Source organism: Ranitomeya variabilis, chromosome 2, assembly GCF_051348905.1.
Source record: "Ranitomeya variabilis isolate aRanVar5 chromosome 2, aRanVar5.hap1, whole genome shotgun sequence".
Taxonomy (NCBI): domain Eukaryota; kingdom Metazoa; phylum Chordata; class Amphibia; order Anura; family Dendrobatidae; genus Ranitomeya; species Ranitomeya variabilis.
Window position 1 is genome coordinate 211275651 of NC_135233.1, and position 21164 is coordinate 211296814.

The 21164-nt window shown below is 44.8% G+C and overlaps 1 protein-coding gene across 1 annotated transcript in view; it reads right to left on the minus strand.

Annotated features, from left to right (window-relative positions):
- Positions 1-21164, minus strand: part of PSMB7 (proteasome 20S subunit beta 7) — a 71965-nt gene that overhangs the window by 12340 nt on the left and 38461 nt on the right. The window contains exon 6 of the mRNA XM_077283556.1: positions 9901-9959. Coding sequence (XP_077139671.1) covers positions 9901-9959 — 59 coding nt within the window. The remainder of the gene's footprint in view (positions 1-9900; positions 9960-21164) is intronic.

A 21164-nucleotide genomic window follows, 5' to 3' on the forward strand; every position in this document is an offset into this window, starting at 1 on the left:
TTCTTCGGCAGTATTCAAATGCTCCTTTCATTAAGCTTGTTTAATTAGAATCCAGCTGCTAATTTGCAAGTCGATACCAGAGGGTGCGGGACGGCCTTCCTTTGAATGCTGTCCCTGTGATCTACTGTGCGCACACACTGCCATCCTTCAGTAGCCTCCGCGAGCTTTTCTGACAATTAGTGCAGGAGAAGCCGTATTGATCTTGACAGGGAAAATATTAATCTTCTTCCCGTTTTAATGAACCATAATCTTCAAGGGGGTTTATTCTCTGGCTCGCTGTGGTACGCTCGCGACAATGGGTAATCTTGGCCACATCCCGCATAACAACTACATGCAAATCGGACTGCCTGCGTCGGGGAAGATACCTCTCTGCCCTTCGCAGAGGATATCAAATACACTTACAAGTTACCCCGCGTGAACGGCGCCGGCTGCGGATTTCGAGGCTTTTTTTTCTTTTTCGTTGTATTCGTGTGTTGTCTTCATCCCGATCAAAACTTCTATGAATCATCTTCATTACGGTTTTATTAGCCGCCATCAATTCTCCGCCGCTGTCAGTGTGGCTCCGTTTAATTAAGCTGCTTCTCATTAATATTCCAGCCAATGCTGACATCTGACAGTATCATTTTCTATAGCTTCCCCCCCACCTTTTCCTTTGTGCATGGAGGAATCTGCCCGAAAGTGACAATTTCTAGTTATATCAAGATTACCGGTATATTCTGAGGAATGGGAACTGTTCTCGGGTTGTAATTACACCGGACACATATATATGCACCCGTGCTCCTAGGACCTAATGCACGTGCGGCCGACGGCGCTGTGGAGTCCGAGACACTAGAAATGGATGTCACAGCTCACCTCCTTCTCCTGTATAATGACTGATGACACCTCTATATACAGTAGATAATATAGGGTCCACCATTCACAATAGGTGATGTCACAGCTCACCGCCTCCTCCTCCTGTACAATGACTAATAACACCTCTAAATACAGTAGATAACACAGGATCCACCATTTACAATAGGTGATGTCACAGCTCACCTCCTCCTCCTGTATAATGACTGATATCTACTGTATATAGAGGTGTTATCAGTCATTGTACAGGAGGAGGAGGTGAGCTGTGACATCACCTATTGTGAATGGTGGATCCTGTGTTACCTACTGTATATAGAGGTGTTAACACAGGATCCACCATTCACAATAGGTGATGTCACAGCTCACCGCCTCCTCCTCCTGTACAATGACTAATAACACCTCTATATACAGTAGATAACACCAGATCCACCATTCACAATAGGTGATGTCACAGATCACCTCCTCCTCCTGTACAATGACTGATAACACCTCTGTATACAGTAGATAACAGGATCCACCAATCACAATAGGTGATATCACAGATCACCTCCTCCTCCTGTACAATGACTGATAACACCTCTATATACAGTAGATAACACAGGATCCACCATTCACAATAGGTGATGCCACAGCTCACCTCCTTCTCCTCCTCCTGTATAATGACAGATAACACCTCTATATACAGTAGATAACACAGGATCCAACATTCACAACAGGTGATGTCACAGCTCACCTCCTCCTCCTGTACAATGACTGATAACACCGCTATATACAGGAGATAACACAGGATCCACCATTCACAATAGGTGATGTCACATCTCACCTCTTCCTCCTGTACAATGACTGATAACACCTCTGTATACAGTAGGTATCACAGCATCCACCATTCACAATAGGTGATGTCACAGCTCACCTCCTGCTCTAGTATAATGACTGATAGCACCTCTGTTTACAGTAGTTATCAAAGCATCCACCATTCACAATAGGTGATGTCACAGCTCACCTCCTCCTCCTCCTGTACAATGACTGAAAACACCTCTATATACAGTAGATAACAGGATTCACCAAACACAATAGGTGATATCACAGCTCACCTCCTCCTCCTGTACAATGACTGAAAACACCTCTATATACAGTAGATAACAGGATCCACCAATCACAATAGGTGATGTCGCAGCTCACCTCCTCCTGTAAAATGACTGATAACACCTCTATATACAGTAGATAACACAGGATCCACCATTCACAATATGTGATGTCACAGCTCACCTCCTCCTCCTGTACAATGTCTGATAAAACCTCTATATACAGTAGATAACGCCGGATCCACCATTCACGATAGGTGATGTCACAGCTTACCTCCTCCTCCTCCTGTACAATGTCTGATAACACCTCTATATACAGTAGATAACACAGAATCTACCATTCACAATAGGTGATGTCACAGCTCACCTCCTCCTCCTATACAATTACTGATAACACCTCTATATATAGTAGATAACACCGGATCCACCATTCACAATAGACGATGTCACAGTTTACCACCTCCTCCTCCTGTACAATGACTGATAACACCTCTGTATACAGTAGATAACACAGGATCCACCATTCACAATAGGTGATGTCACAGCTCACCTCCTCCTCCTGTACAATGTCTGATAACACCTCTATATACAGTAGATAACGCCGGATCCACCATTCACGATAGGTGATGTCACAGCTTACCTCCTCCTCCTCCTGTACAATGTCTGATAACACCTCTATATACAGTAGATAACACAGGATCTACCATTCACAATAGGTGATGTCACAGCTCACCTCCTCCTCCTGCACAATGACTGAAAACACCTATATACAGTAGATAACAGGATTCACCATTCACAATGGGTGATGTCACAGCTCACCTCCTCCTCCTGTACAATGACTGATAACACCTCTATATACAGTAGATAACTGGATCCACCATTCACAATAGATGTCACAGCTCACCTCTTCCTCCTGTACAATGACTGATAACACCGCTATATACAGTAGATAACAGGATCCACCATTCACAATAGATGATGTCACAGCTCACCTCCTCCTCCTGTACAATGACTGATAACACATCTATATACAGTAGATAACAGGATCCACCATTCACAATAGATGATGTCACAGCTCACCTCCTCCTCCTGTACAATGACTGATAACACCTCTATATACAGTAGATAACAGGATCCACCATTCACAATAGATGTCACAGCTCACCTCCTCCTCCTGTACAATGACTGATAACACCTCTATATACAGTAGATAACAGGATCCACCATTCACAATAGATGATGTCACAGCTCACCTCCTCCTCCTGTACAATGACTGATAACACCGCTATATACAGGAGATAACACAGGATCCACCATTCACAATAGGTGATATCACAGCTTACCTCCTCCTCCTGCACAATGACTGATAAGACCTGTATAAACAGGAGATAACACAGGATCCTCCATTCACAATAGGCGATGTCTCAGCTCACCTCCTCCTCCTGTACAATGACTGATGACACCACTATATACAGTAGATAACACAGGATCCACCATTCACAATAGGTGATGTCACAGCTCACCTCGTCCTCCTCCTGTACAATGACTGATAACACCTCTATATACAGTACATAACACAGGATCCACCATTTACAATAGGTGATGTCACAGCTCACCTCCTCCTCCTGTAGAATGACTGATAACACCGCTATATACAGTCGATAACACGGGGTCCACATTCACACTAGGTGATGTCACAGCTCACCTCCTCCTCCTCCTGTACAATGACTGATAACACCTCTATATACAGTAGATAACGCCGGATCCACCAATCACAATAGGTGATGTCACAGCTTACCTCCTCTTCCTCCTGTACAATGTCTGATAACACCTCTATATACAGTAGACAACACAGAATCTACCATTCACAATAGGTGATGTCACAGCTCACCTCCTCCTCCTATACAATTACTGATAACACCTCTATATATAGTAGATAACACCGGATCCACCATTCACAATAGACGATGTCACAGCTCACCACCTCCTCCTCCTGTACAATGACTGATAACACCTCTGTATACAGTAGATAACACAGGATCCACCATTCACAATATATGATGTCACAGCTCACCTCCTCCTCCTGTACAATGTCTGATAACACCTCTATATACAGTAGATAACGCCGGATCCACCATTCACGATAGGTGATGTCACAGCTTACCTCCTCCTCCTTCTCCTGTACAATGTCTGATAACACCTCTATATACAGTAGATAACACAGGATTCACCATTCACAATGGGTGATGTCACAGCTCACCTCCTCCTCCTGTACAATGACTGATAACACCTCTATATACAGTAGAAAACAGGATCCACCATTCACAATAGATGATGTCACAGCTCACCTCCTCCTCCTGTACAATGACTGATAACACCGCTATATACAGGAGATAACACAGGATCCACCATTCACAATAGGTGATGTCACAGCTCACCTCCTCCTCCTCCTGTACAATGACTGATAACACCTCTATATACAGTAGATAACGCCGGATCCACCAATCACAATAGGTGATGTCACAGCTTACCTCCTCCTCCTCCTGTACAATGTCTGATAACACCTCTATATACAGTAGACAACACAGAATCTACCATTCACAATAGGTGATGTCACAGCTCACCTCCTCCTCCTATACAATTACTGATAACACCTCTATATATAGTAGATAACACCGGATCCACCATTCACAATAGACGATGTCACAGCTCACCACCTCCTCCTCCTGTACAATGACTGATAACACCTCTGTATACAGTAGATAACACAGGATCCACCATTCACAATATATGATGTCACAGCTCACCTCCTCCTCCTGTACAATGTCTGATAACACCTCTATATACAGTAGATAACGCCGGATCCACCATTCACGATAGGTGATGTCACAGCTTACCTCCTCCTCCTCCTTCTCCTGTACAATGTCTGATAACCCTCTATATACAGTAGATAACACAGGATTCACCATTCACAATGGGTGATGTCACAGCTCACCTCCTCCTCCTGTACAATGACTGATAACACCGCTATATACAGGAGATAACACAGGATCCACCATTCACAATAGGTGATGTCACAGCTCACCTCCTCCTCCTGTACAATGACTGATAACACCTCTATATACAGTAGATAACAGGATCCACCATTCACAATAGATGATGTCACAGCTCACCTCCTCCTCCTGTACAATGACTGATAACACCGCTATATACAGGAGATAACACAGGATCCACCATTCACAATAGGTGATGTCACAGCTCACCTCCTCCTCCTGTACAATGACTGATAACACCTCTATATACAGTAGATAACAGGATCCACCATTCACAATAGATGATGTCACAGCTCACCTCCTCCTCCTGTACAATGTCTGATAACACCTCTATATACAGTAGACAACACAGAATCTACCATTCACAATAGGTGATGTCACAGCTCACCTCCTCCTCCTATACAATTACTGATAACACCTCTATATACAGTAGTTATCACAGCATCCACCATTCACAATAGGTGATATCACAGCTCACCTCGTCCTCCTCCTGTACAATGACTGATAACACCTCTATATACAGTAGATAATACCGGATCCACCATTCACAATAGGTGATGTCATAGCTCACTTCCTCCTCCTGTACAATGACTGATAACACCTCTATATACAGTAGATAACACAGGACCCACCATTCACAATAGGTAATGTCACAGCTCACCTCCTCCTCCTGTACAATGACTGATAACACCTCTATATACAGTAGATAACACAGGATCCACCATTCACAATAGTTGATGTCACAGCTCACCTCCTCCTCCTCCTGTACAATGACTGATAACACCTCTATATACAGTAGATAACGCAGGATCCACCATTCACAATAGCTGATGTCACAGATCAACTCCTCCTCCTCAATGACTGATATCACCTCTATATACAGTAGATAACACAGGATCCACCATTCACAATAGCTGATGTCACAGATCACCTCCTCCTCCTGTACAATGACTGATAACACCTCTATATACGGTAGATAACACAGGTCCACCTTTCACAGTAGGTGAAGTCACAGCTCACCTCCTCCTGTACAATGACTGATAACACCTCTATATACAGGAGATAACACAGGATCCACCATTCACAATAGGCGATGTCACAGCTCTCCTCCTGTACAATGACTGATAACACCTCTATATACAGGAGATAACACAGGATCCACCATTCACAATAGGCGATGTCACAGCTCTCCTCCTGTACAATGACTGATAACACCTCTATATACAGTAGATAACACAGGATCTACCATTCACAGTAGGTGATATCACAGCTCACCTCCTCCCTCTCACAGCACTATGATTTTTCCCATATTAGAGCAGGCTCAGATAACGCTTCTGTACAAGTTGGGAAGGAGTCGGTGTATTGGTGCTAATGTCCATGTGAAGAATAGTAAGTAGGGGTCTAATAATCGGCAATTAACTGTAGGCGGGATCAATAGCGTGCCGATCACACGGCTACTCTCTCCCGTCAGCTTCATATACAGCACACTGAATTCAATTAGCTGTGGTCTCACACGTGGAGCAGAACGCTGGTCTTCTGCCATCCGGATCCATTCCCTGACAGATGTGCACAAATGCTGCGGCCTTGATATGGCAGATCCATTAATCAGCAATAGTAACCTGACTGCACACGTTATAGCAGGAGATCTGCGCACAGCGACGGTGTGTGGTCCCATGGCCGATACATGATTAATACCGCCGGCACCATGGCCGGGCAGAACGTGACACATGGCGCAGAGGCCTGAGTGCTGGCTCATATACAGCACCATGAGAAAAGCAGGTTCCGTGTGATCACTCGCAGTTTGGTCTCACGCTCAGACTTCTTTTTCAGGATGCAGCCATACTGCCCAGCGTTATACTGCCCCCATAGATTTCCACCAGGCCCCACTGTGCCCCTCTGATATCACAGGGAGCGCGGTCAGACACCTAATCTCCGCTACAAGCAAAGCACTTCTAAAGTCCAAACAACCATCTAATGTGTATTTCAGGGAGAAACCCCCCAAAAACAATGTAATAATACTCCATGTAGCCCCCCATATAGCAGCCAGCACGTGAAAACCATGGAGCGCAGCTGCAATACTCGCCACAGCCAGTGGGTAAGAGTGGCGCTGTTTCAGGAATTATTTGAGCTTTTTTTCCCCCGTGGCCCAATTTCTTCTAATTTCTGAACTCTTTAACATGCACTATGGTGCTCCCCATCAGTCTTTAATTACTGTGCTGCAGCCAATGGTGTATACATTTTACGTGACCGCTGCTGCCCATCACTGACTTCACACTGCATGCCCTAGTGCTGAAGCGATTAAGGAGACTGAGCTGGCTAAGTAATGGCTCTTATTTGCGGCCTTGTTTTTCCCCCGTGACCCGATTTCTATTAATCTCTGAAAACCCCTTGTACACGCATTACGGTGCTCCCCATCAGTCCTTAGTTACTGTGCAGCAGCCATGGTGTATACATTGCACGTGACCGCTGCAGCCCATCACTGACATCATTGCTACCATGAACGTAGGAGATTTATCTGGCTTTTTCCTCCTGGCCCCATTCCCTGTAATCTCTGAAAACTCCTTTAAGCAATACCTTATACTGAATGGGTGGGGAAAGGAAACCCAAAGTGCAGCGGCTTCTTCAGGGGCCTCTATATTATTGCATCGTAATGTGCTCAGAAGAACCTGTGCAGATGGCAGAAAGCAGCGTTAGCAGCACACGTAGTGTGAATGAGGCTCTACACCAGACTGCGGTTTTCGGAGGGATCAGGCTACATATTCAGGGGGGCAGTTTACAGGACACAAGCCCACCAAGTGGCAGTATATCAGTTAATGAGAAACCTGCCCAACCCCCGATCCAAGCTCTTTATAATTTATAACCCAGGAATCCCGAGATTGTCCCCCCGCACAGGCACGACGCCAGCCCCGTCCTGTTGGGGGCTTGGTTCCAGCACTGCTCAGCTGTGTCGTACAAGATCAACATCCAGCAGCTTTCTAAAGGGGAACAATAGGAGTAATGCCGGCTTCGCGCTGCCCATTACTGCGCAGTCCCCCTGCAACCTTTACACGGGAGGCATTGAGATATTGATCCGTATCGACTGCTTCCAGGATGTGTGACAGCTTGTCTTCATGATGTGACTTAACTGAGCGCTAACAATTGCCCAAAAGACTGCTAATTTATGTGGTCAATACAAGACGGGGTCTGGGCCAGGCAGATCTGCAATAATATCATTGGAATCCTCTGCTGCCAAATCGAACAGGGTCCGCTATTAATTGTGCTGACCGCAACTCGGAGGACAGCGCCGTCACAAGAAGGATAACCGCGTGCCATCTCTTCATATTTACCTGCCAGTGCCAAATAACACTCCTTAAAGAGGAGCTCTTTGGTCCCTGAAACCTGCGCCACTCTTGCCTATAGGTTGTGGTTTGGTATTGCAGCTCTGCACCCCTGACAGTTCAATTAAAGGGGTTGTCCAGGATTAGAAAAACATGACTGTTTTCTTTCAGAAACAACACCACCCTGAACCGTAGATCCAGCAGCTCAGATATATACGCTTTAAAGGGGCTGAATTGCAATACCAGCCATAACTGCCATAACAGGGATTCAGTATCTATGGCACACCAACTATTCTGGAACTAGAACTTCCAACATGCTTTAACAGCGTGCCGCTTTTACACAAGACTGAAAATTGTGGTTTTCAAATAGTTTGAGTGCTGAGAGACCTCCTGCCCTCTGGTACCATCTGTGAGTGCTGTGTGCAGAGTCTCCAGTGTATCGCTGCCTTCTGCTTGTAAGAGCGGACACAGAGAAACCTATCACAAGCAGGAGGCTGTGGAAATAAGCTGAGGCTAATCAAATAGAATACACAGAGTCTACAGCTAATCTAGCACTAGAAACCAGCATCTCTGCAAAGCCAAAGGCATCATGGATAAATATAGCCTGTATTAGAATTTATCAGAGAGGAAGAAGGACTCAACATAGCAGGCAACCCAAAAACGGCCTACACAACAGCCTCTACATCATTCTTTAGTAACAGCCTAAAAAAATGGCATAAAAAAGGAAATATGCTGAAATGCTGCATTCGGCCACCAAGGAGAGTTACACTACACTAGACCACCAGGGAAACACTATTTTAGCCAACTTGTTCCACCCTAGTATATCAGGGATTCAAAGATTAACTCCTCCAGGGTTTTGGCACCACTTGGGCTTGTATAGAATGAAATTACAAGCTATACAAACCCAAGTGGTGTGAAAATACTATAAGTGTTCATATTTAGAATAAATATATTATGTAAAAATTATATAAAATATATATGGTATGTATATATACATAAAGAGAGAGAGAGAGAGAGATTGTATGTTCTCTCCGTGTTTGCGTGGGTTTCCTCCGGGCACTCCGGTTTCCTCCCACATTCCAAAGACCTACTGATAGGGAATTTAGATTGTGAGCCCCATTGGGGACAGCGATGATAACGTGTGCAAAGCTGTAAAGCGCTGCGGAATATGTTAGCGCTATATAAAAATAAAGATTATATATATATATATATATATATATATATATATATATATATCCAAAAGGAAAGAAAGATACAGAAAATGCTTTGATGCTCCTTAACATAGGCTTCATTATATTGTGTACCTGGTTACAAAGTTGTTGCGTTCATCTCATTGACAACTTTGCACAATAATTAATCGACCAGCGGTTCTTCCAAGACACATGTTATGTGGACTATACCATATATATTACATACTTACATCATAAATATCTTGACAGACACACACATATATACCTCGAAGTCAATAATATGCTGGTGATTAAGGTGGAAGTATTGATTTCGACTTGAGTCAATGTGACCCATTGACACCAGAGGATAGGACCATTGTTCACCTTAACAGACAGATGTATTGAAATCTAATACAAGGTCGCTCACCTCCAAGTCTGGTTTATAGCGGTCCTCAAATACTGCCATTGCTGCCAAAGACCCCGAGCCTGCAAAAATAATTCATCGCATTACTGGGTGTTAAACTTTTTATTCTAAGCACAAGCACATGACCCAATACTATCATTTTCTGTATATAACATAGCAGGCAGGATAATAAAGCACTTGACTGACAGAAATGATGGGAGCTGAGCCTTTAAAGAAAAACTAATGAGACATGAAATACTTAAATGGGTAGCCCAGTAATCCAAAAAAGACTCTATGTTGTGTGAATTAAGGCAAACGAGCTGTCAGTCAAGCAGCAGGAGGCGGGGAATAGAGCTGGAGTGACAGAGGCTTCAGATCTACCATAGCTCTTCGGTATCATTTGCATATCAATTGAAACGCTGATTTCTCAGTAAAGGAGGATCGGACTGGCCATGTAATGGTATTGCTGGACTTGTCTTTGAAAGAGCTTCATGCTCATATAAATAGTTTGGGGTGTGAAATTCTGCCGACAAATTCCCTTTAAGTCTGCTGCCATTGTGACTAAGTGGACAGTCACGGCCGAAAAGTTGAAATCGGCAAATTTGAGCTTTCACAAAGTTTGACGCTTTATGTTTTTCCAGATCTCAATCCTGCGATCAATCATCAAAAAGTGGGTGGAATAACAAAAAACGCAGAAATTGTGAAACTCCAAGCACTGATTAGGCAAGAATGAGCTGTCATCAGTCAGGATCGGGGCCAGAAGAGGAGATCCAGCTGTCAGGGAGAGGGGCAGAAGTCTTGAAAAGTAAGACTCAACACTGGCAATATGGAGCCTTTACATAAACTTTTGTGAACAAAAGTTTAAAAACTTATGAAATGTTTTGTGAGGTCAAAACTTTTGGCCACGACTGTAAATAGCTAAATATACACTGAATAATGAGTCAAGAAACAAGAAGAGGAGATAAAGAAAATCATATAGTTAAGACCTGCAGGAGGTCAAATTCTAAACTTTCTCCCGTTGTGCAGAACTGGGCAACGTGTGGCAAAAAGTGACAACGGCTGGATACAGCGGCACCCGCTCACAGTTCAGTGTCTCACCAGTATCCACATCACGAGAATAAAAAAAAACAGTGAAAACCATGATGGAACTGTGATCCGTCAGCTCCCTCTCCCCCCACGGAGACTGTGTCACTATGGTGTCACTACGTGGCGGAAAATAACGCAGCATGTTCATTCTTTGTGGGGAATCGCGGTGATTCCGCACACATAGGTATGCATTGATCCGCTTACTTTCCGCATGTGGCTATGCCCACCATGCGGGAAGGAAGCGGATCATGTGCGGTTGGTACCCAGGGTGGAGGAGAGGAGACTCTCCTCCAGGCCCTGGGAACCATAATTGTTAAAAAAAAAAAAAAAAAAAGAATTAAAAAATACGTGATAGTCACCTTCCGGCGGCCCCGGCAGTCTTCCCGCTCCTCGCGATGCTCCCGTTCCCAGTAATGCCCTGCGGCAATGACCTGTGATGACGTAGCGGTCTCGCAATACCGCTACGTCATCACAGGTCATTCTCGCAATGCATTACTGGGAACGAGAGCATCGCGAGGAGCGGGAACCGCCGGAAGGTGAGAATATCACGATTTTTTATTTTTTAATTATTTTTAACATTCGATCTTTTTACTACTGATGCTGCATAGGCAGCATCAATAGTAAAAAGTTGGTCACACTTGTCAAACACTATGCTCGACAAGTGTGACCAACCTGTCAGTTTTCCAAGCGATGCTACAGATCGCTTGGAAAACGCTAGCATTCTGCAAGCTAATTACGCTTGCAAAACACTAGTGTTTAGCGGGAATACGCATGCCAATTCCACATGCGATATACCTGCGGCAGGAGTTGCGGAATTGCTGCGGAAATTTCAGTGGCAATTCTGCAACGTGTGCACTTAGCACTGTACTGATATAATACTGTGCAAAGAGACTTTGTGGGGATATAATACTGTGCAAGGGGACTTTGTGGGGAAACAATACTGTGCAGGGGGACTTTGTGGGGATATAATACTGTGCAAGGGGACTTTGTGGGGATATAATACTGTGCAGGGGGACTTTCAGGGGATATAATACTGTGCAAGGGGACTTTGTGGGGAAACAATACTGTGCAGGGGGACTTTGTGGGGATATAATACTGTGCAAGGGGACTTTGTGGGGATATAATACTGTGCAGGGGGACTTTCAGGGGATATAATACTGTGCAAGGGGACTTTGTGGGGATATAATAGTGTGCAAGGGGACTTTCAGGGGATATAATACTGTGCAAGGGGACTTTGTGGGGAAACAATACTGTGCAGGGGGACTTTGTGGGGAAACAATACTGTGCAGGGGGACTTTGTGGGGATATAATACTGTGCAAGGGGACTTTGTGGGGATATAATACTGTGCAGGGGGACTTTCAGGGGATATAATACTGTGCAAGGGGACTTTGTGGGGATATAATAGTGTGCAAGGGGACTTTCAGGGGATATAATACTGTGCAAGGGGACTTTGTGGGGAAACAATACTGTGCAGGGGGACTTTGTGGGGAAACAATACTGTGCAGGGGGACTTTGTGGGGATATAATACTGTGCAAGGGGACTTTGTGGGGATATAATAGTGTGCAAGGGGACTTTCAGGGGATATAATACTGTGCAGGGGGACAGCAGACCCTGCGAGGAGACATCAGACCCTGCGAGGAGACATCAGACCCTGCGAGGAGACATCAGACCCTGCGAGGAGACATCAGACCCTGCGAGGAGACATCAGACCCTGCGAGGAGACATCAGACCCTGCGAGGAGACATCAGACCCTGCGAGGAGACATCAGACCCTGCGAGGAGACATCAGACCCTGCGAGGAGCCATCAGACCCTGCGAGGAGCCATCAGACCCTGCGAGGAGCCATCAGACCCTGCGAGGAGCCATCAGACCCTGCGAGGAGCCATCAGACCCTGCGAGGAGCCATCAGACCCTGCGAGGGGACATCAGAACCTGCGAGGGGACATCAGAACCTGCGAGGGGACATCAAACCCAAGCTGCAGCCAAACACCCTACATATATTCCTTATGTATAAGTCAGGAAGGGAGGGGATAAAAGCAATTCAGCATCATCAAGAGAATGTATTTCCAGGCTGACTAATCCTTTTGCAAAAATAAAAAAGATAACAAAATATAATCCAAGCGCTCCGGCAGCTGCCAGGGCCATGTACAGGAATGCAGCTGCAATGGCGAGGAAATAAAGTTGTGTCTAATTTTTTATTCCAATTAAAAGATTCCTCTGGCATTTATTACTTTTTAACTTGTTTTGCATAGCGCTATCTATTTAGCTGGGTCACAGAGAGAGCTATATTCTCCATTTAAGATGATTTGTGTGCATCGCTTGACCACCTCAATGGTTTAACGCGAGGATAGAAGAGACGATTAAACTGTTTCAAATGAGGAGTCCTGCTGATTCCATCAAATCTGCAGAATGTATAATGGGAGGAGAAGACGCTGCCGGTGACAGCGCTCCGAGGATATACACACTAGCCGGGCCTGAACCATTTAAGGAGGCCCAATTAGAGATCAAATTTAAAGGGTAGGGACTGCAGATTTACAGACACAAATCAATGAGCGTGGTAATCCCACTGAATATGACAGATACTGCTGTTCCAGGAGATCGCGGCGGTTTAGGATCATTACCCTTACAGAGGCTCGTACATCACCACTAAAACCGTGTACCCGGCCGATGGCTTTGTCCTACGTGTGCTGGGCAATGAGAGTCTATTATAGGTGGTGTTATTAATTCTGTGCATGACCGAAGGAGGCTTTGGGGAGAAAAAAAAATAAAAAACATGAAAAAATGCACGTCCAGCAAAATCAGCAAAAGGGCTAGGGTTAACCTGTTGTCTGCCTGAGGGCTCAGCCCATCGCCGTCCAGTTCATCAATCGGCTAGGCTATTAATGTGTATGGACAGTTATTGATAACACAATTGCTTACAGAATATTCCCCCGAGAAGCCTTGATTTGATGATACGAAAACACAAAATAGGTCAACGTATCAAAAAAAGTGATGTGGGCTCTGGCGAAGAGTCCACATCTTTCCCGGCACATGTCAGCTGTTTTGAACAAATGACACATGCTGGGAAAAGCCGCGAGTGGAATCCAAACGGACAGCGGCATTTAACATGCGCTTCTGGCCATCGGGACGGAAACCCGCCCATTGGTGACCCCCGTCACGTGACTGCGGGTCACCGATGGGTTGGCATGACAACCAGAGGTCTTCGGGAGACCTCTATGGTTGTCACTGCCGGATTGCTGTGACCGGTGGTCGGCGCTCATAGCAAGTGAGGTGTTCTGCTACATACAGGTGATCTGATCATCGCCTGTATGTAGCTGAGCCGATCAGGTTATGGCAGCTTCTAGTCTCCTATTGAGACTATTGAAGAATGCCAAAAGTGAAAATAATTTTTTTTTTAAATATTACAAAAAAATAAATAAATAAATAAACGTTCGTATCACCCCCCTTTCGGCCCATTCAAAATAAAATACAACACACACATTTGTCATGTGATACATACACATGCTTCGTCTCCCCTAGATTTCTAAAACTTAATAAGGACAAAACAGAATTCATCACCTTCCCATTCATTTTACTCAACTTCCCCAATGAACCTATCCATTACAGTAAACGGCTGCCCACTCTCCCCAGTCCCACAAGCTCGCTGTCTCGGGGTAATCCTTGACACTGATCTCTACTTCAAACCGCATATCCAAGCCCTTTCCACTTCCTGCCGCCTTCAACTCAAAAATATTTCCCGGATCCGTACATTCCTAAACCAAGAATCTGCAAAAACTCTAGTCCATGCCCTCATCATCTCCCATCTCAACTACTGCAACCTCCTGCTCTGTGGCCTCCCCTCTAACACTCTCGCACCCCTCCAATCTATTCTAAACTCAGCTGCCCGACTAATCCACCTGTCCTCCCGCTATTCCCCGGCCTCTCCCCTCTGTCAATCCCTTCACTGGCTCCCCATTACCCAGAGACTCCAGTACAAAAGCCTAACCATGACATACAAAGCCATCCACAACCTATCTCCTCCATACATCTGTGACCTCGTCTGCCGGTACTTACCTGCACACAACCTCCGATCCTCACAAGATCTCCTTCTCTACTCCCCTCTTATCTCCTCTTCCCACAATCGCATACAAGATTTCTACCGCACATCACCCCTACTCTGGAACTCTCTACCACAACATATCAGACTCTCACCTACCATCAGAACCTTCAAAAGGAACCTGAAGACCCACCTCTTCCGGCAAGCCTACAACCTGCAGTAACCACCGATCCACTGCAAGACCAGCTCTATCCTCGCCTACTGTATCCCTTGTAGATTGTGAGCCCTCGCGGGCAAGGTCCTCTCTCCTCCTGTACCAGTCGTGACTTGTATTGTTCAAGATTATTGTACTTTTTATTATGTATACCCCTCCTCACATGTAAAGAGCAAAGGAATAAATGGCGCTATAATAATAAATAATATTTACAGTATACAACAGTAAATTCCAGCAAAACTTTCCTACTTGGCAATTAAAAAAACATTTTATTCTTTCATCTTTAAAATAATCCATGTGGCAGAAGTCCTTAGGCTATGTGCACACGTTGCGTTTTTTTACAGCGGAACGGCAGCTTTTCTGCAGCTGCGGGTCCGCAGCAGTTTCCATTGCGTTTACAGTTACATGTAAACCTATGGAAACCGCAATCCGCTGTGCACATGCTGCGGGAAAAACCACGCAGAAACGCAGCGGTTTACATTCTGCAGCATGTCACTTCTTTTGTGCAGAATCGCGGCGATTCTGCACACATAGGAATGCATTGATCCGCTTACTTCCCGCATGGGGCTATGCCCACGATGCGGGAAGTAAGCGGATCATGTGTGGATGGTACCCGGGGTGGAGGAGAGGAGACTCTCCTCCAGGCCCTGGGAACCATATTTGTGTAAAAAAAAAAAAAAAAGAATTAAAATAAAAAATAATGATATACTCACCTCTCAGCGCTGCACGCGGCCGTCCGGTCGCAGGGTTGCTGTGCAAGCAGGGCCTGCGGTGACGTCGCGGTCACATGACCGTGACGTCACAAAGGTCCTTCTCGCACAGCATCTTTGGAACAGGACCGCCGTGTGCAGCGCCGAGGAGATCGGGACGTCAGAGGGTGAGTATAACCATTTTTTTAATTATTTTTAACATTACTATTGATGCTGCATATTGCTGCATATGCAGCATCAATAGTATGAGTAAACCCGCAGCGGAAACCGCAAAACAAACCGCGATAAATCTGCAGGGATAACCGCAGCGGTTTTGCCCTGCAGATTTATCAAATCCGCTGCAGGAGAACCCGCAGAGGACCCTCCCTATGTGTGCACATAGCCTTAATATACACAGGGGGATCAAAAAAAAAAAAAAAGGGAACACTGCTGCTTTATGATTGCAGACTAGGTTCGCATAGTCTGCACGCATAAAGCAGCGACTTCTGCCAGCGGGCTACAACTTTTATTATCTGAACAATAATATTTGGTATCGCTGTTTTCAGAATCGCCCAATCTATCAATAAGAAAAGGATTAATTCGATCACTAAACGGAGTAGCGAGAAGAGTCAAAATGCCAGAATTACGTTTTTTGGTCACCACGACATTGCATTAATATGCAATGATGGGCGATCTAAAGATTGTATCTGCACAAAAATGGTATCCATAAAAACGTCAGCTCGGTACACAAAAAGTAAGCCCTCACCCAACCGGAGATCACGATAAATGGAGACGCCATAGGTATAGGAAAATGGTGCAATTTTTTTTACCACTTGAAAAAGAACCTAGCCATGTTTGGTGTCAATGAACTCGTAATAACCTGGAGAATCATAATGGCAGGTCAGTTTTAGCATTTGGTGAACATGGTAAAAAAGAAATCCAAAAAACTTTGTGGAATTGCACTTTTTTTGCAATTTCACCGCACTTGGAATTTTTTTTCCCATTTTTGAGTACACGATATGGTAAAACCAATGGTGTTGTTCAAAAGTACAACTTATGCCGAAAAAAACAAGCCCTCACGTGGCAAGGGGCTTCCGAGTTATGGCTCTGGGAAGAAGGAGAGCGAAAAACAAACGCAAAAAAACGAAAATGGGCTCTGGCGCGACGGAGTTGAAAGGCCCCATGTTTTGGGTATTTGTTCCTGCACTGATGAGAGGCAAATATCCCAAAACACGTGTCTGCAAATGGAATGTGTCTGTTTTGGTTTCTTATCCCAAGTCACATGACAGGGACCTTTAAAGGGTCAATAATGACTACCAATAGGTGGCGCTACACATCCTATTATTCTCTTACAAGCCAGTTGCCTATTTAATCCCCAGGAGAGCATTGCATGGCATATAGGTCTCCCCGAGAGAAACTTCACCCCATAGATCTTCCAGATACAACATGTTAGCCTTGGCCGCAATGTTCCTTTAAATAATTGATATTACCATCTTGGAAGTTCTGTGCCAAGTAGTGATGAGAGGTGTGCAGTTATAAGGTGTCATCTGCCCATGCTCGGGTGCTAACTGAGTGTCTTCGGCGTGCTCGAAAAATATGTCCGAGTTCCTGCGGCTGCATGTCTCGCGGCTGTTAGACAGCCAAAACATGCAGGAATTGTGTAACAAACAGGCAACCCCTGCATGTGCTGCGGCTGTCTAAAGGTATGTTTCCACAGTCAGGAAACACGGCTTAGAGCCGCAGCGTCAAACCAGCTGCGTCCAGATGTTACAGCATAGTGGGGGGATTTCATGAAATCCCGTCTCCACTATGCGGTAAAACACGCAGGCGGCAGACCCGCGTTAACGGACATGAGGCGCGTCTTTTCAGAACGCAGCATGTCTGTTTACAGTGCGGGGACGCTCCGTCGTCACACCGTAAATTTCCCATAGATCATCATTAGATGTGGTAAAACCGCATCTAATGATTAGTCGCATGTGTAGTAACTGCGGAAATGCAGCTTACTACGCATGTCTGCCGGCTCACCTGTCCCACCGCCGGAAGTCCCGCGTCCACTGCACTTCTCGCGGTAAGCTAAGTTCTTGCGATAACTTGGGCTTACCGTGAGAACGGCTGTGCATGTGATCGGGGGTCAGATGATTGTGAGAACGCTGCAGTGTGAGTGATCACTGGAGAGTTATCTCCGGCGGTCATCTACAGGCTCTGCTATGTCTGGATCATTGTCAGGCATCCAGATGTAGCAGAGCTGGACTCGTCGTGGGACATTCGTTATTACGGACTAGGTCGGACTCAGGGAGTATACTGTTGGTTTATTATTTTTCTTTTTTTTCCAGGAGACGAGGGCATCGCATGAAAATCGTACAATAAAGATATGGTCAAAACTGTGTGGTGTTTTATTTCATTAAAATACTTTTATTCCTATGTGAGTTTTATTAACCCTTTCACAAGTATAGGATTAGTAATGGTAGGTATCTTATTGACGCCTCTCCATTACTAAGCTGGCTTAATGTCACCTTACAAAGGTGACATTAACCCCTTAGTACCCCATATCCCACTACTACTCGGGAATGGTAAAGAGAGAGGCTAAGCGCTGGAATTGGCGCATCTTATAGAAACGCCATTTCTGGGGCGGCTGCGGGCTGGTATTTGTAGCCGGGGGGGCCAATATCCATGGCCCCTCTCTCGGCTATGAATATCCGCCCGCAGCTGTCTGCGTAGCCTTTCTGGCTATAAATTATAGGGTGACCCCACGTCATTTCTTTTTTTTTTTTTTTTTGGGGGGGGGGGGGGGGGGGTGTCCCCCTATTTTAAAAGCCAGTAAAGGCTAAATATACAGCTGCGGGATGATATTCATAGCTTGGGAAACTGCCTTGGTATTAACCCCTTCCCAGGCTACAAATATCGGTCCCCAGTCACTGGCTTTCCCTCTCTGGTGCAGAAAATTGCGCCGGAGCCCATGCCATTTTTTTTTACATTTTTTTTAAATTAAACAGACATTGCTGGGGTCATACTTGCGAGAAACTCGCACGAGTCTCTCGCCTCAATACCCGACACTCGGACCGGAGCGTTCAGCTACATAGAAATACATGCAGCCGCACACTCTGGTCCCGAGTGAAGGCGGCGGTGCCGGATATTGAGGTGCGAGACTCGTGTGAGTTTCTCGCATGTGTGACCCCGGCCTAACTTTTTGTTACCATTTTATTATGTTTATTACTAAACATCGGGCTTGGTATTATCTATCCTTCTATCTATTATCCATCTATCTATTATCCATCTATCATCTATTATCTATCTACCTATTTATTATCTACCAATATATCTATCTATAAAAATATATATCTATCTACAGATAGCTAGATAGATATATCAATAGACAGATACAATAGATAGATAATAGATACGATAGATAATAGACAGCTATAGATACGATGGATAGCTCTATCTATCGTATCTATATCTATCTCATCTATCTATCGTCTATCTATTATCTATCTATTATCTATCTATTAATTACCTATCTATTATCTATCTATTTATCTATATCTATCTTTCTGTGTTTCTAAACATTCTTCAATGGAGTATGTAAATGAAGAGTTTATACAAGAAATGACATCACAATTCTTTTTTTTTGTATAACTTTACTTAGCTTACAAAAACACACACAAATCCGCATGAACAAAACGCAGGTGACCTGCCAGTGACCGCAGGTGCAGATTTTACCTGCGTCAAATCCTGATGCAATCCTGACCGTGGAAACACGTGCTTTTTTGTAGGACAAACCTTTCAGCCTATCGAACAAACCTGTTAAAATATCTGCTCCGTGACTACTCTCATCTCCAAGAAAACATAAATGACTGGTTTTATCAGCAGAATTTTGTCCTGTAGAATCACCTTCGAGGCTTTCTGCTTTACCTTTACGCTACATAATTTGTCTTTGCTTCCGATATAAACAATTAGGGATAGAAAATTTTGCCAAAATTTTACGCATTTCGATAGTTCTAAGTTCGAAGTTTTCTAACACAATTCTATAGGAAGCACCTCTCCATCACACAGAGAAAAGTTCTCCATTCGCATGGGAACAGTATTCAGACTCGAGGGGGTGCGGTTGCTATTTTTCTCAAAGGAGTGCGCCAATACAAAAGGAAGATGTATTGCCCACTGACGAAGAGTCTTCCCTTCCCAGCAAGCAGGACCTCTAAGCCGCGGAGCAGGGTGGAAGCCGTATCTGTGAACCTTCTCATCCGTCAGTGTCAGATCTCCTGACAAGGTGCTTATTCACACACGCTCATTGCTATTCAATTTGCTCTTCCTTCCAGCGAGAAATCCGGGAGCCCCCATCAAGTGGGATCATTTTTCACTTCTGTTCTTGGCTGCAAGGCCTGCTCTCCCGATGCTCCTGCCGACTCGGTGGGACCTGCGCTGCCAATGTGTTGAAGAGCTGATTTATGAATATGAAACGGAGCGCCGGTGCACGGGGAGCAGCAGCAGTCGCCAGAGACTGACGGAAGGCGTCCTCCAAGCTACGCACTTCAAGTGGCTTTAATTGTATGCGTGCATTTCATTACGGAAGGCCTGGCCGGGCCGCTCTCGCCAACGAGCCATCGCGCAATCCTGCATCGCTTGCTGAAATCCAAAATTTCTCCTTTGTCAGCACAAACACTTTAATTTGATGCTTTCACTCCTGAGTAAGCACGGAGTATCTCTTAAACCCCCTTGTGAGACATAAGAAAGCTTTCCATCAGCAAATGGACTCTGGTGTCAGTTATTATTTCATAACATACAAAACGTTTTTTGTTTTTTTTTAAATGCGCAAAAAAAATAAAAAACCTGCTCACTCACCATTCATTTTTTTTTTTTTTCCGGTGGAGGCTGTAGAGCAGGACATCGTCTTGAAACATGGCAGGCAAATCCATCAATTATTTACAGAGTATGTAAAAGGACTTAGAAGCGCAGTTTGAGATTGGCACTAAGCCACGGCTACTGGGAACGCTCGCTATGAATATTAACGCCTTGTAGGTTGTGAAGACTGCAGCAGGGAAAAGGTTAATCACAACCTATATATATACACATTTGTAAGTGGAAAATTATGAAAGTTTACTACTTTGTCACGCTTTATGGGTGTATGTAGACTAAGGCGCTCATTAAATAATCCTTCCATGGAAGAAGGAGCCATTGTGGCTTTTTAATTCGGTCTGTTCACACTATTGGCGCACTTCTACCTGCCTTTTAAACGTACAGGAAATCTTATTTAATCAGGCATCC